The 17020-nt window shown below is 37.3% G+C and overlaps 1 protein-coding gene across 2 annotated transcripts in view; it reads right to left on the reverse strand.

Moving 5' to 3' along the window:
• The window catches only part of PPARG (peroxisome proliferator activated receptor gamma), a 144634-nt gene that overhangs the window by 43508 nt on the left and 84106 nt on the right, over positions 1-17020 (reverse strand). For both annotated transcript variants that reach the window (XM_023218412.1, XM_023218411.1), the window contains exons 3-4: positions 10548-10775; positions 8990-9159 (exon numbers count right to left, since the gene is read on the reverse strand). In XM_023218412.1, the coding sequence (XP_023074180.1) occupies positions 8990-9159; positions 10548-10767 (390 nt within the window). In that variant the 5' untranslated portion in view covers positions 10768-10775. The remainder of the gene's footprint in view (positions 1-8989; positions 9160-10547; positions 10776-17020) is intronic.

Genomic DNA, 17020 nt, shown 5'->3' on the forward strand with positions numbered 1-17020 from the left:
TCATAATTATATAGTATTCCATTGTATGACTATACTATAATTTATTAGCCTATTTGCATGCAGATGAACATCTGAAATGTCAATTTTTTGCTATTGTGAGAAGAGTTTCTCTAAATATTCCTGTAAATATTTTTAAGTGGCATTTCTGGGTTGTACAATGTGTGAATATTACATTTTACAAGATAACGCCAAATTGTTTTCCAAAGCGGCTATCAATTTACACTCCCCACAAGTGCTTTATGAAAGTTCTAGTCTCTTCCACATTTGGTGTTGTCAGACTTCTTAATTTTGACAATCTAAAATGTATAAAATTGAATGTAAATCTTGATATGTATGTCCCTGGCTTTTCACTTCCCAATTTCTAATTGTCTTTTCCTTAAAATTGAATTTTAGACTTTTTAAAAATATGCTAGATAAAAATATACTAGATCTGTTGTCTGTTACAGATGTTCAAATATCTTCTCCTCTGTTTGGCTTACTATCCTTGAAATGTACTTTTTCAGTATTTTTGTTTTCTCAAACAATAGATATTTCATTTCACTCTCATTCTTTTTTTTGTTTTGTTTTTTGTTTTGAGACAGAGTCTCACTCTGCTGCTCAGGCTGGAGTGCAGTGGTGCTATCTCAGCTCACTGCAACCTCTGCCTCCTGGGTTCAAGCGATTCTTGGGCCTCAGCCTTCTCGATAGCTGAGATTACAGGCATGCACCACCATACCTGGCTAATTTTTTTTTTTTTTTTTGTATTTTTCGTAGAGATGGGGTTTCACCAAGTTGGCCAGGCTGGTCTTGAACTCCTGGTCTCAAGTGATCCACCCACCTTGGCCTCCCAAAGGCCTGAGATTACAGACGTGTGCCACGACGCCTGGCTCACTCTCATTCTTGAGAGATTACTGAGTACTCAGTTATTCTCTCTTAATACTTTGAATTCCATTATCCTTCTGCTTCCATTTTGCTGTTGAGAAGTCTCTTGTCAATTTACTTCTAAGGTGATCTACCTTTTCTCTTTGGTTGCTTTTATACTCTCTATTTGTCTTTAGTATTCGGCAGTTTTACTGCAGCGTGTTTGGGCATGAATTTCTTTTCATTTATCTTCTTGGACATGTTGTTTCTGCATTACGGCTTCACCTGTTCATCAGTACTGGACTCCAGTGAGATAAGTAGTAGACTTTCTTATTCTAGCCTTCACATTTCTGCACACCTTTTTTTTTATTTTCCATTTTCTTCTCACTACTTACTCACCAATATTGATTGCCAAAGTAAAAATCAGAACAGAAGCAAAATAACATGAAAATATATAATTACACTGGCAAAAGTAAAACAAACATTTCTCACTAAAGTTCACTAGTGAGAACAGTTCTACACTTTACTCTTCCACTGATCAGTGAAGAAGACATACCTCTTTAATATTCAAAGATCCTATGAATCATTCAAGAACTAAGAGACTTCACATTCCAGCAGATCCTGGATAAGGCATATTCTTTAAGACACTGTTGGTTTCATTCTTGGCAATTTCTTTGCATATCTCTTTCAGTTTCAGGTTTTTCTTCTGCTATGTCCAGTAAGCTATCTAATCCTTCCATTGAACTTTTATTTCAGTAATTATACTTTTAAATTTTAGAAGCTTCACTTTTTTTTTCCACTTGGTTTTCAAATCATCCTGGTTATTCCTAATAGTTCATTGTTGCAAGCCTATGCCCTCTTCCTTTAAATAATCCATAATAGCTGTTTTATATTCTGTATCAGGCAATCCCAATTTCTGCTTTCCCCGGGTAGGGGAAGAGCAGGGAGTCTATATCAGTTTTCTTGTTTTTGATGAATGTCATTCAAGATGATTAGCTTCTCACATGCTTGCTGATAGTATTTGGAACACACTTCTTGACCTTAAACTGGGGGACTCCTACAAGGTCTTAATTAGAAATTCAGTAGCCAGTGGTACTACTGACTTACAACTATTTCAGACACTCTTGAGAATCCTGGCTTAATTCAGAAGCCTTACACTCAGCTCCTTCTCACTGATTGCTCAGAAAACCACTACAGGCATCCGCCTTTGGGGCAACGCTCACTCCTGTACCTCTCTGGGCATCTACCATGGGGAAAACCCTGACTTGCTAAGTGTGCCTGCAGCTCACAGTTTCGAAATGAGGGTTTATTTGTTTCATTTTGTTTCACTGATGTTGTTTTGGAGAGTTTTCTCTACCTCCTGTGAGATCAGCAATGTCTTAAAGAATATGCCCAATGTAGAATTTGCTGGCAGTTGAAGTCTCTTTAATTCTCAAAGGGTTCTCAGATATCAAAAAGGTTTTTTTTTTTCCTCAGATGAATAGAATGCTAATGTATAGAACTGTTCTCATTGATAAATGTTGGTGAAAATTTTGATGTTTACCATTGTGATCACAGATATTTTATGATATTCCTTGACTTCTCTTTTGATTCTTGCTTTTTTAAGACTAATATTAATGGGTGAAAATGCTTAGCTAGCTGACAGCTGGATGGCTCACAGAGTGCTCAGTTATTTGGCATGGCTAGGAGAGGAAGATTTTTTGATAAGAGAATTACTGATCCCTTCCTTACACCATATACAAAAATTAACTCAAGGTGGATTAAAGACTTAAATGTAAGACCTAACACCATAAAAACCCTAGAAGAAAACCTAGGCAATACCATTCAGGACATAGGCATGGTCAAAGACTTCATGACTAAAACATCAAAAGCAATGGCAACAAAAGCCAAAATAGACAAATGGGATCTAATTAAACCAAAGAGCTTCTGCACAGCAAAAGAAACTATCATCAGAGTGAACAGGCAACCTACATAATGGGAGAAAATTTTTGCAATCTACCCATCTGACAAAGGGCTAATATCCAGAATCTACAAAGAACTAAAACAAATTTACAAGAAAAAAACAACCCCATCAAAAAGTGGGCAAAGGATATAAACAGATACTTCTCAAAAGAAGACATTTATGCAGCCAACAGACATACGAAAAAATGCTCATCATCACTGGCCATCAGAGAAATGCAAATCAAAACCACAATGAGATACCATCTCATACCAGTTGGAATGGTGATCATTAAAAAGTCAGGAAACAAACAGATGCTGGAGAGGATGTGGTGAAATAGGAATGCTTTTATACTGTTGGTGGGAGTATAAATTAGTTCAACCATTGTAGAAGACAGTGTGGCAATTCCTCAAGGATCTAGAACTAGAAATACCATTTGATTCAGCAATCCCATTACTGGGTATATATCCAAAGGATTATACATTATGCTGCTATAAAGACACATGGACATGTATGTTTATTGCAGCACTATTCACAATAGCAAAGACTTGGAACCAACCCAAATGTCCATCAATGATAGACCAGATTAAGAAAATGTGGCACATATACACCATGGAATACTATACAGCCATAAAAAAAGGATGAGTTCATGTCCTTTGCAGGGACACGGATGAAGCTGGAAACCATCATTCTAAGCAAACTATCACAAGGACAGAAAATCAAACACTGCACGTTCTCACTCATAGGTGGGAGTGGTACAATGAGAATGCATGGACACATGGTGGGGAACATCACACACCGGGGCCTGTCAGGGGGTTGGGGGAGGGATAGCATTAGGAGAAATACCTAATGTAAACGACAAGTTGATGGTTGCAGCAAATCAACATGACACATATATACATATGTAACAAACCTGCACGTTGTGCACATGTACCCTAGAACTTAAAGTATAATAGTATGATAATAATAATGATAAGAAGATAACTTCAAGGTTATGGTTTTATTGCCCTGTAGAACATTAACCATTTTGCATCTTATTTCAGGATTCTTTCTTTCAGTGACTATGTATTCTTGGTCCCGCAAGTTCTTCTTTGAACTAGATTTACCATCCTGCTTTTTCTTTGTTAATGCGTTTTAAATAAATCTTTAACACATGTTAAAAAAAAAAAGAGAGAATTAAGTTTAACTCTTATAAAATGGAAATTTCTGACATGACTCAGTTGATGCCTTTCAAAAGTGTATCACATTTTTTGTGATGATCCAACGTCTTTCAATGAATAAGCATTCTGAACACTATACACTGTATATGTAAATAAAATCTCGAACTCAATACACAGATCCTAGTATATATCTTGGAACTTGATTTTACTTTTTTACACCGAGTTCATGATAACCAAGTGTTTTCTTGTCATTTGACTCAAGGAATCTAGAGAGGCAGATGTAAGGACATTATCGAGTGCTTTTCTGTAAAATTATTTATTGATTTACAGAACAAGGCCGGCTTCTCCAAATTTTCTTCATATTACTGATGAAGAAACACTCTAATAACACTCTTCTTTATTATTTCAGAGTCCACAGAACAATGCATTTTCAACAACTTACTCTTCTGATGATCAGGAAGTCTGTGATGTGATGTGTTGGAGATGCATCAGTCACCATTTCAGAAAACTATTTTGTGTATATATTTAACTCTAATGTCTGCACATTTGTTTGTTAGAAAGTGATTCCTATTTTTCATATCATTTGAAAAATTTTCTTTCATCTCTCCTTAACTGCTTTAATTTTAACAAAACATCAGGGACAATGAGACCTCAGAATGGCATTGTGGATTTTACAATGAAATTAACAGCCCTGTGCTGGGCTTGCACTTGGCTTTCCCATGAAGCGTTCTGGCCCGTGGAAGCTGGATTAATAAGCGACAACTGGCAGGTGAGAAGAATTAAAACTCTCTCTGAAGTAGGGATGAATAGACATACAAGTGGCTAACAAGCATCCAGCATTCTTCTGTATACAGAAGTACAAACGTAGATTACATTGTATTGTACAGTAGATTGTATTTACCATATCTTTTGGTATGGCTATGGTTCTAAAATGATCTTTCACTAAAGACAAAAAATAGGATGGAACTTATCAAAGAAAAAAATATGTGTCCAACATGTAAACAACAAATAAATGACAGCTTTCCAAGTTCTAAAGTATATATATCTTTCAGTTGCTAAAGGTTTTATTTTACATAAGTTTGCAATATTAACACACCCAAGAATCTGTAACTATTTCACCTTAATTCAAACCCAATCTACTCATTCCCATCTGTCTGACTGAATTTTGGCAAGAATCACTAATATAAACCTGTTCCATTTACACTGTAAAATTGTTTAGGAAGATCTACCAACAGTTGTTTTATGCTGTGTTTATTCTTTTCAATCCATAAATAAGCCTGCAGCTTTGTGGTCAACTATATTTTAATTATGAATATAACCCACATTCTACTGTAATAGCAAATGTGAAGCTGCCAAAACACCTCTCAGAAAATACATGCAGATGAGTTAAACACATTTGCTAATTCCACTTTCCTGGCTTTTTATTGCATATTGGTGACAAGCTAAGGAGATGTCTTTGATGAGTGACAGCCACTGGTCTAATGTAGCAGTATTCAGAATGTGGCAGCAATAATTTTGTTTAGTTTCAAAGTAGCAAAGAATGAGTAACTGCATTTCTTCAGAATGAAAAACTGCATTTCTTCAGAATGAGACTGAAGGCTTTATGGTCGCAAGACCCTTTTACTCTTTTTAAAATTATAGAAGATCCCAAAGAGCTTTTGTTTATGTGGACTATCTTTACTGACATTTATCACACTAGAAATTACAACTGAGAAATTATTATATACAAGAACATAAAAGCAAACATTCCATTAGCTACCAGACTATGTCATCATCCTACATCATCATGTAGCTTGCAGAACACTCCACATACACTCCTGAGAGAATGAGAGTGAAAAAAGTAATAAAAATCATTATTATGAGTGTAGTTTCAACTGCATGGATGCCTTGAAAGGGTCCAAGCCCCAGACCACACTTTAGGAACTGCTGATGCATACCTGAAGAAGCCAAATGATACTGTTTCATTATGTAACCACATCGTACCAATATCATCTGAATCATTTTATAGATGAGAAAACCTGAGTAGGATGTAGTTAAATAATGACATATGACAATGTACTTCACACAGTATCTGGTACATAGTAAGAATTCAATAAAAATCAGAATAAGAATTCAAAAAGAGTTTCCTTTTTCAATCCATCATCCATTTAGGAACCAAGATGTCCTAATTCTTTCCCAACTGCAGTTCTATATCTTTACACCAAATAAAAACCCCAGCTGAGGCAGGGTTTATTTTATAAGGTAAATATTTATGAGCAATTTATTCTGTGCTATGAATATATAATAAATGCTATTTTATTCATTTGGTATATTAAAATTATTTCAAAAGACTGCATATCAAAATATAAGTGGATTCACACATTTTCTTTATATTAAGTAGTATATTACTAAATGTTTAAATTTTCCAAGAATAATATTTTTCTTATTCTTACCTTTAAAATGTGTAGATGCCTATTTTCCCTTTCCAAGTGAGTAAAACTTTCTTTACATTTTAATCTAGGAATTCTGGAATTCATATTTTGGATGGTTTGCAAATTACTGCAGGTTAGTGTGCAATATGCTTAGTTTTCTTCTATGTTTGTTTTTTAATCCATGATAGGTTAATGACTCCCCTAGAATCTTCAGGTTTTATTAAGTGTTTTTTCTCCCTCTCTGCCTTCTTCTTCTACTTTCTAATCCTAACTTGAAGGCACTTGGATTTCCTCCTCTCTCTTCTCTTTTTTGCTACTCTTCTTCCCTGCTTGCTTCTAAGTTTTAGTACTCTCAGAACTTAGATTTATCACTATAACCAACTACTGACAATGTTCCTGTCTTTCCATTTTCAGTTGTTTTCAGTAATGTTAGCTTTCCACAAATTTGTGACTAATAGGATTATGGTGGAACTACTTGTGTAAAGGTTTTAGTTTTCTAAGTGCTTTACTAGCCCATAAAAAACAATAACTTATTGTGGAAACTTAAACCAATCATGCCGTTTTTATTTGTTTATAGTTGTAAATTATCAACATGACCAAAACATAATGGTTTCTTCAGATAAATATGGCTCAGAATTTAGCAACAATTTACTCACTCAAAAATGGTATCTAACTCAGTAAAAATAAACTCTAACTCATTAAATCTAACAATAAAACTCAATAAAACTACAAAAACATTCAATAAAAAATCTAAGTCAATAAAATGACATGTTCTTACTACTCATCAAGATCTTAGATAACTGACTTAATACAATGATTTCATATAAGGTCATAAATATTTTAGCTTGGTTTAAATTACAGAATGAATGGGTTTTAGTGTTTTAAATGAAAGCTTCTCTTGCCAGGAGTGTTTCAAAGTGTCATTTTGAAATTACAGACCTTAGAGATGAATAAGACCTTGTGTAGCCAATCTAATGAAGTCATTTTACACATGGAGGGCCTGAGGGATACAGTGTGTATGTGACTGGCTAGTGACTTTGGAAAGTGGCAGAGCTGATTTCTGGTTTTTCCCTTTTCACTGTATTAGGTTGCCTTTAGAGTAAAAACTGTTTGAATTGAAGGGATTTTAGAGATCATCTACTTCAGTGTCATTTTATTTATTTATTTATTTATTTGGAGTTAGGGTCTTGCTTTTGTGACCCAGGCTGGAGTGCAGAGGTGTGATCATAGCTCACTGCAGGCTTGAACTCCTGGGATCAAGTGATCCTCTTACCCAAGCCTCCCAAGAAGCTAGGACTACAGGCATGTGCCACCATGACGGGCTAATTTTTTAAAATTTTGGAGGGATGGGGTCTCACTATGCTGCCCAGACTGGTCTTGAACCCCTGAGCTCAAGTGATCCTCCTGCCTTGGCCTCCCAAAGTGTTGGGATTACAGGCATGAGCCACCACACTCAGCCACAATCATTTTATAGATGAGAAAACCTGGGTAGGATGTGGTTAAATACTGATGTGTGAACACGTTACCTCATACAGTATTTGGCATGCAGTAAGAATTCAATAAAAATCAGTTTCCTTTTTTGGCCCATCATCCATTTAGGAACCAAGATGTCCTAAACCTTTCCTAACTGTTGTTCTGTATCTTTATGTTGAATAAAAAGCCCAACTAAGCAGGTGTTTATTTTAGAAAGTAAATATTTATGAACAGTTTATTCTGTGCAATGAGTATATAATAAATTAGTACTATTTTTTCATTGTATATATTAAAATTATCTTAAAAGACTGCATATCAAAATGAGTGGATTCACATATTTTCTTAATAATTAAGCAATAAATTACTAAATGTCTGAATTTTCCAAAATACCCTTTACACAAAGGAGAGATAATGATAAATAGTATCTCCTTTCCCACACTGTTATACCTCCTTGCCTCTCCATGTATGTGGCTCACATTGATGCTGGAATAAGGAAACATGAGGCACTGCTTTGAGAGCCAACACCACCTAAGGAGTCAGAGTCTAATCTGAGGTCTGCCACTTACTAAGGGATGACCTTGGCAAGTTTTACGAACCTGTAATTTCTACATCTGCAATATGGCCATAAAGAAGCCCAATCTTACAGGATTGCTCTAGGGATCCAAAGATATGCATACATAAATAATCTGTAAAATCTTGTGTCTACACAATATTACATGGTATAGCTAAAAAAATAAACAATTAGAGAATGCAGGAAATCTGCATCCTGGTGCCAGATCATCACTGTCTTGCCATGACACCTTGGAGAAGTCACCTTTTTGTAAAAATCTGCAAGATGCAAGGATTAAACTAGATCAGTGTCTCAAAGAATCAATTTGGAGAAAGGAACATGGGGCAAAGCAGCCCCACTTTTATCCACTTTCTTAGGCTTTCAAATACTATATCATCCTTTGGGAGGCTGAGGTGGGAGGATCACTTGAGCTCAGGAGCTCAAGGCTGCAGTGTGCTATGGTAGCACCACTGTACTCTAGTCTGGGTGACAGAGGAAGACACTCTTCCATGAAGAAAAAAAATTCACATTATTGTATCACCTAAAAAAAGGTTCTGCTGAAATGAAATAATAAAGTTTCAACAATTTCTTTGGAGAAGATTTTTTTTTTAATTACCTTGCATCCTTCACAAGCATGAACTCCATAGTGGAATCCAGAAGCTTTATCTCCACAGACACGACATTCGATTGCCATGAGGGAGTTTGAAGGCTCTTCGTGAGGCTTATTGTAGAGCTGAGTCTTCTCAGAATAATAAGGTGGAGATGCAGGCTCCACTTTGATCGCACCTGTGTATGGAGACATGTGAGAGGATAATTACCCCATGAAAACAGTCCTAAAAAGGCAACAAGGCAAGCCACCAAAGTACACCTTCATGCTGTATTTGTATTGTTTCAGTGTAAAAGCACAATGGAGCACGAAAAAACACTGGAGTTAAGGCAAGAAAAGAAGGCTTTGTAATCACAGGCAAGTTACAACATCTCTAAGCCTTACCTGTAAATATAAAATGGGAACGAGAATTAAGTCTGTGGTTCTATGACCCCCCCAGTACCCTGCAATACTACAGCTCTAACAGACAACATAGAGGATTTGACACCAAGAAGCTTATTTTGCTAGGAAATGTTCTGTCTTTGGTATTCATCACAATATTAAATTATACATTTTATTTAAATATTGCATTTTATAAGTACTTTGAAACAACTCTTGCAAAGGAACCACAGAAGGAATACCGCTGTGAAAAGGTCATGGTATGCCTACCTTGAGATGCATGAAAAATAAGAGCCCAGGTTACCATCAGTGTTCAAAAGAGGTGGTTTGTGAAATAATCTTTGACAGAGCGTGGCGGAACTTATAGAAGTAAGCCCTACCTTTTACTAGTTAGGCTCAGGGCTACTAAATTTCCATATTAGGCTCTAACTGAAAACCACACAGATAAATATAACTAAGTATATTATTTATCTTAAAAAACCACTAGAAATACAGGAAGTTCTGACTTGTCAAGTAATGATTGCCAATTACATAGTGGTGGCTTTGGAAAACCAGCATGTCAGCCCACACATGATAAAAATCAAGGAAATAGCATCACAGAAATACATTTTATCTCAAAAAGTACAGTACTAGTTTTTCTTGAGTCTGATGTTTTGATGTTGATTTAGTTAATGGCATGAAAATTTATCAATAGGCTACAATGTTAAAACAAATTTGTGCTCAAAAGTAGGTTTCAGTATAAACTTCTGAAAGGACATAACAGAAAAAATGTACTGTAGTGGCAGTAATACAGTGAAGATAAGTTATATAATAGAAGGTGAGACTTGGAATTGTTACTCATTAACTTATAAGGGGCCAAAAGAATTCAAAGTTTGGATGATGGACTCTTAGCCTGAGATACAACTGGCAGTGTAATCAAGGTAGAAAATGTCCCTAAGAAAGAAGTAAGCAAGAAAGGAAAGAAGAGAGGAAGGAAGGAGTAGGGGAAGGCAAGATTGACCTGGGGCCAGCTTCCTTTCTTGCATTTCGTAGATACCTAGTATTTCATGGATAAATGGGTGAATAAATGAATGGTGAATGCCTTCTCTATTAGAATTCTAGTCTCTGGAGCACTATTTACTACAGGGTTACTGAGAGATAAATCCAATTCCAGTCTTAGTAGTCTGAAAAGTGAAAATAAACATCATACTTTGGTACTCTTGAAGTTTCAGGTCATACTTATAATCCGCAACCATTGGATCTGTTCTTGTGAATGGAATGTCTTCATAATGTGGAGTAGAAATGCTGGAGAAGTCAACAGTAGTGAAGGGCTTGATGTCAAAGGAGTGGGAGTGGTCATCCATTACGGAGAGATCCACGGAGCTGATCCCAAAGTTGGTGGGCCAGAATGGCATCTCTGTGTCAACCATGGTAATTTCTGAAAGGAAAAATAGACTAGCTGTGAAGTTAAGTCCCAGAGAACACAACAATCTCAGAGTTTCAGAAAGAGAAATGAAAGAGTCTTTGGCAAAGTAATCTCATCTAGGCTCTCACAACAAGAGAAAAGAACATAACCACCTTCTTAGTGCTGTCCAGGCTGTTTTATGATAGAAAGGAAGTCACCCTTTACCCAAGTATCATAATAGAAAATCCTAAAACAGTGCAGACACATACAGTGTATCCATATAAACGCCTTGCCAACAGTCCTGCTCTCATTATCTTCTACAGAAGGTCATCAATTGAGTCTGTTAATGACTGCTGTTATTTAAAATTCTGTCCAGTTTTATTGAAACATAATAGACAAAAATTTTTAAACTTAAGGTATATAGGCCAGGCACGGTGGCTCACACCTGTAATCCCAGCACTTTGGGAGGCCAAGGCAGGAGGATCACCTGAGGTCAGGAGTTCAAGACCAGCCTGGCCAACATGGTGAAACCTCATCTCTACTAAAAATACAAAAATTGGCCGCGTGTGGTAGCACGCCTGTAATCCCAGCTACTCGGGAGACTGAGACAGGAGAATCACTTGAACCTGGGAGGCAGAGGTAGCAGTGAGGCAAGATCACACCACTGCACTCCAGTCTGGGAGACAGAGCAAGACTCCATCTCAAAAAAACCCAAACCCAACCCAACCAAACCAAACCAAAACAAAACAAAAAACCAAAAAAAAAAAAAAAAAAAACAAAAAACTTACTGTATTCAATGTGATGTTTTAATACATGTATTTACTATGAAATGATTATCACACTCAAGATCACTTCACACAGTTACCTTTTTGAGTATGAGTATGTATAGTGAGAACACTTAAGATCTACTGTCTTAGCAAATTTCAAATATACCATACAGTGTCACTAACTATAGTCACCATGCTGAAGGTGACCTATACTTAGGTCTCCAGCACTTACCCTGCATAACTGAAACTCTGGCTGACATCTCCCCACTGCTCTCGCCCTCCAGCCCCTGGCAAACACCATTTTACTCTCTGCTTTTATGAGTTCGACTTTTTTAGATTCCCGTGTTAAGTGAGATCAAAAGACACAGATCATTTGTCTTTCTGTGTCAAACACCACCCAGTTTGATTCTCTTAGCATAATGTCCTTTAGGTTCATCTCTGTTGTTGCAAATGACAGGATTTCCTTCTTTTTTTAAGGTTGAATAATATTCTACTGTGTGTGTACATATATATCTGTATGTGTGTATATATATTTTATACATATGCATATATATACTGTGTTTTCAAAAATCCATTCATCCATTGACACTTAGGCTGATTTCATATCTTGGCTATTGCGAATAATGCTGCAGTGAACATGGGAGAGCAGACAGCTCTTCAACATACTGATTCCATTTCACTTGGATATATACCCAGAAGTAGGATTGCTGGATCATATGCTAGTTCTATTTTTAATTTTTTGAGGCAGTCCATTCTGTTTTCCATAATGACTATACCAATTTACATTCCTGTGAACAGTGTACAAGGGTTCCCTCTTATCCACATCCTTGCCAACACTTCTTACCTTCTGTGTTTTTGATAACAGCCTTTCTAATGGGTGTGAGATGATATCTCACTGTGGTTTTGATTTGCATTGCCCTGATGATTAGTGATGGTGAGTACCTTTTCATATATCTGTTGGCCACTTGTATGTCTTCTTTCTAGAAATGGATATTCAGGTCCTTTATCATTTTTTAACTGGGTTATTTGCTTTCTTGCTATTGAGTTTCTTATATATTTTGGAATATTAACTCCATATCAGATGTACAATGTGCAATCCATAACTCCATATCAGATGTACAGATTTCCCTATTCTATAGGCTGACTTTTCACTTTATTCATTATTTCCTTTGCTGTGAAGAAGTTTCTAGTTTGATGCAATCTATTTACGATTGTTTTTAAAGTATGCACACGGTTCCAGCACAATTTTACTCTCTTGAAAGTAGAAGCCCAAAATATTTTTCTCTTTAGGATGAAATTTTTCCTATTCTACTTGTATTCACAATGCTTTTGTGTAATAGAAAAGTTGGCAAATTACATATAGGTAAATGAACTTCTTCTTTACTTGCATCCTAAAATAATTTTGTTCTTAATAAAACAAAAATAAAAAATTTTTAAAGGGAAAAATTACTCAGTTATTATTTCTGTACTATGAAATATTACTCAAATAATTATCTTTTCTGTGGATACACCTTTTCTTAAAGAGGAGAAAGTTTTCCCCACATTGAGAATAGAAAGGTTACAGAGATTTGTGGAAACATTTGATCATACCTGGGAGTATCAAAATCAGACTCTAGCCCAGCATTAATTTTAAACTACCCCCAAAACAAAAACAAAACAAAACAGAGATAGAAACAAGAAAACACATAAAAGACAAAGGAAAGGCTGGGCGTGGTGGCTCACGCTTGTAATCCCAGCACTTTGGGAGGCCGAGGTGGGTGGATCACGAGGTCAGGAGATCGAGACCATGGTGAAACCCCGTCTCTACTAAAAATACAAAAAAAAAAAAAAAAAAAAAAAATTAGCCAGGCATGGTGGCAGGCGCTTGTAGTCCCAGCTACTTGGAGAGGCTGAGGCAGAAGAATGGCATGAACCCGGGAGACGGAGCTTGCAGTGAGCTGAGACTGCCCCACTGTACTCCAGCCTGGGCGACAGAGCGAGACTCCGTTTCAAAAAAAAAAGGAAAAATACTTATATGGATTCTAAGGCCACGGAATAGCAAGTTTCATGAATCATCTGCCCAATATCATGTACGCCGCATGCATTTTTCTAAACATGATTTATTGTCACAGTAAATGCAACAAAACTCTTCTGGTTCACTTCATGTGAACTTGTGAGCCACTGAGTGTGTAGACTGGAAAACTTTCTGCAATAGGTACCTGGACTCTGTTTACCTGAAACCAGTTCATTATTCAAAGTGGTACCAAAAAAGCAGTCATAAGTAGTTTAAATGTTGACCCTGTGGTCAAAAGCACCAGTAGAGAGCTGTGTAAATTTAGGACTGCTCACACTGGAGACAGAGAGGAGCTGCTCATAAACTCCAGGACTCCTCAAATCACAGGCGTATCTTTCTTGTTTGCAGTCATATCCCCACTGGCTAACAAAGGGCTTGTCTCATAGTAGGTGCTCGTTAAATATTTATTTATTAAATACTAAATACGTTGATAACTTAATGAGATAGCTGTGAAGTTTTAGCAGAAGGGGCAGGGAAGGAGGGAAGCAAACTGGTATTGATCAAGCACTTCCAATGTGCCTGGTACATCCTACCTTTTCTTCTGCATAATCTGAAATATGATTCCCACTTTATAGATAACCAAGCTAGGACCAAAGAAGTAAAGTGAATTGCCCAAAGTCCTCTAGCTAGGAAGTAGAAGATTCAAACTCAAGACTGACCCTGAAACCCTGTTCTGTATATATAGTATCCTCTTGATTCTCTCTGATGAAACAGGCTTATGGAATAGGGGTCACTCTCTTCTGTGTATGTGTACATGGGCCTCTTGCTTTTCCTTTTTCTTTTATTTTATTTATTTATCATTTTTTTGGAGCAATTTTATTTTAATGCCCTCACTTTAACACCACTTGCTTCTTCTTACCAAGAAGATTGACAAGAAATTCACTCCAAAGGCAAACTTTTGCATTAGCTAAAGATTGAAGATTTCAGCTGTGATCTTCATAAGAAAAAATGCCTTGAGGCCGGGCTCCCGCCTGTAATTCCAGCACTTTGGGAGGCCAAAGAGGGTGGATCACCTGAGGTCAGGAGTTTGAGACCAGCCTGATCAACATGGAGAAACCCCATCTCTGCTAAAAATACAAAACTAGCTTGGCGTGGTGGTGCATGCCTGTAATCCCAGCTACTCAGGAGGCTGAGGCAGGAGAATTGCTTGAACTCAGGAGGCAGAGGTTGCGGTGAGCCAAGATCGTGCCATTGCACTCCAGCCTGGGCAACAAGAGTGAAACTCTGTCTCAAAAAAAAAAAAAAAAAAAAAAAAAAAGCCTTGAAAATATAAACAAGACTAGTCCTGTGAATGTGTGTCTGTGGTTTCAAGAGGACTAATTAGGTACTGTATGGGTTCACATGTCTATCTACATAAATAAGTACCCAAACAACCTTAAGTTATCTGTGTTTCAGTGTCAACACTGCACACCAAAAAGGGAAATGTGTACTGGTGATAGCTAAAGGTCATTCTAGGTCTCAATGACATCCAGAGAAAAGTCTATGCTCCTAAGGACAGGGCACCCATCCAACAGTGTCCTTTATTTCAAAATTCATCCAAACCTGTCTAACGCAGGTCATTCCATTTACTTTGTCTGTCTCCTTGGCAGGCTTAATTTTCATTTCTGTACCTACTTTTCTTAGTATAACTTATTTTCATATTAAAGTATATTTCCTTTGTCTATATTATAATATTCATAAAGGTGGGTTTATCACCTACTTCTCACTATGTTATTGCAAAGTTTTCTGTATACAGAATAAAGGCTGACAAAGTGAGTTAAAGGTAGTGGATATACTTCTGTATGAATACTGGGAAAAGAAAATAAGGATGCAAAAATATCTGGGGTGGGAGAGAAATTGGTTGCTCATGATTTTACTGGTTTAATTTTGCTTTCATTTTTAACATAAAACTTCAGTGACTCCCTTTCAATCACAACCATGCTTCTTTCTTTTCTCTCCTCCCCCGCCTCCCCCCACCGCTCCCTCCTTCCCTTCCTCCCTTTTAAAGAGACAGCATCTCACTGTGTTGCCCAGGCTGGTCTCAAACTCTCGCGTTCAAGTGGTCCTCCTGGCTCAGCCTCCCAAACTTCTGGCGTGAGCCACTGTGCTCAGCCAAAGCCATGCTTCTTATTACAAAAATCATATCCCTAGGGGTTATGTATTATATTGTGGAAATTCTGGGAAAATTTTTAATGTCAAAATAGCCTTCTATGTGTTAAGGAAAGAAGGAAAAGTTCATGTAATTTTTAAAGATATTATATGAAATCCCTAGAAAACTTTGTGCTTGTAGTACATCTTGTGGCTAAAAGGATGCTGTTTTCTGTTTTTTGTTTTGTTTTGTTTTTCATAGTAGCCTTTATTTTTGTTAGAGCAGTTTTAGGTTTACATAAAAATTGAGCAGAAAGTACAGAGGTCTCATAAAAGCCCTTCCCCAGCCTCCTGTCCCCTCTCTACAAAACATGGTTTTCCCCTATTGCTAATACCTTGCACGGTGTAGTATAACTGCTACAACTGATGAACCAATATTGACACATTATTACTAAAGTCCATGGTTTACATTAGGGTTTGCTCTTTGTGTTGTATAGTTCTACTTTATTTTTATTTATTTATTTATTTTTTTGGTGGCATCTTGCTCTGTCACCCAGGCTGGAATGCAGCGGCGTGATTGTGGCTCACTGCAACCTCCACCTCCCAGGTTCACATGGTTCTCCTGCCTCAGCCTCCTGAGTAGCTGGGATTACAGGCGTGTGCCACCATGCCCAGCTAATTTTTGTATTTGTAGTAGAGAAGGGGTTTCACTATGTTGGCCACGCTGATCTTGAACTCCTGACTTCAAGCGATCCACCCACCTCTGCCTCCCAAAGTGCTGGGATTACAGGTGTGAGCCACCATGCCCGGCCAAGTTCTATGGGTTTTGACAAAGACATAATATGATGCATTCATTAGAGGATCACACAGAATGGTTTCACTGCCCCAAACATATCCCATACTCCACCTATTCATTCCTCCCTTCCTCCACCCAAGAATGGTATGTTTTTGCTGTCCTCTACCAGTAAGGGCATACTGGTGGAAAAGCAGGAGAAACACTGGCCTTTTAGCTTGGCATTCAAGGCCCTCTATGTCTCAGCCCTAACTTACTTTTTCAGTCTCATTTCCTCTGGTTATCCCAGACCTCACTCCCATTCTTGGCATCTCTGGCAGCTGGGCATATCATACTACCTGCCCAGGTTCAACATGCCCTGCCTCTTTTAGTCATGCAGGTCACCGAGGCTGCTGTGTCTTCTTCCTACTCCTCACCTCTTCATGCCACAAGCCTGCTTGTCTTCCAAAACCCAGTCCAAATGTTACTTTCTCCGTGAAACCATCTATGAATCCTCCAACTTAAAAACACTCCATTCTCTGTGTTCCCACAGCACTTTGTACCTCCTCCTTTAACTCGGATATAATCATTTGGATAACTATCTCCACCATCAGATTTC

This window comes from Piliocolobus tephrosceles, chromosome 2, assembly GCF_002776525.5.
Source record: "Piliocolobus tephrosceles isolate RC106 chromosome 2, ASM277652v3, whole genome shotgun sequence".
Lineage (NCBI taxonomy): Eukaryota > Metazoa > Chordata > Mammalia > Primates > Cercopithecidae > Piliocolobus > Piliocolobus tephrosceles.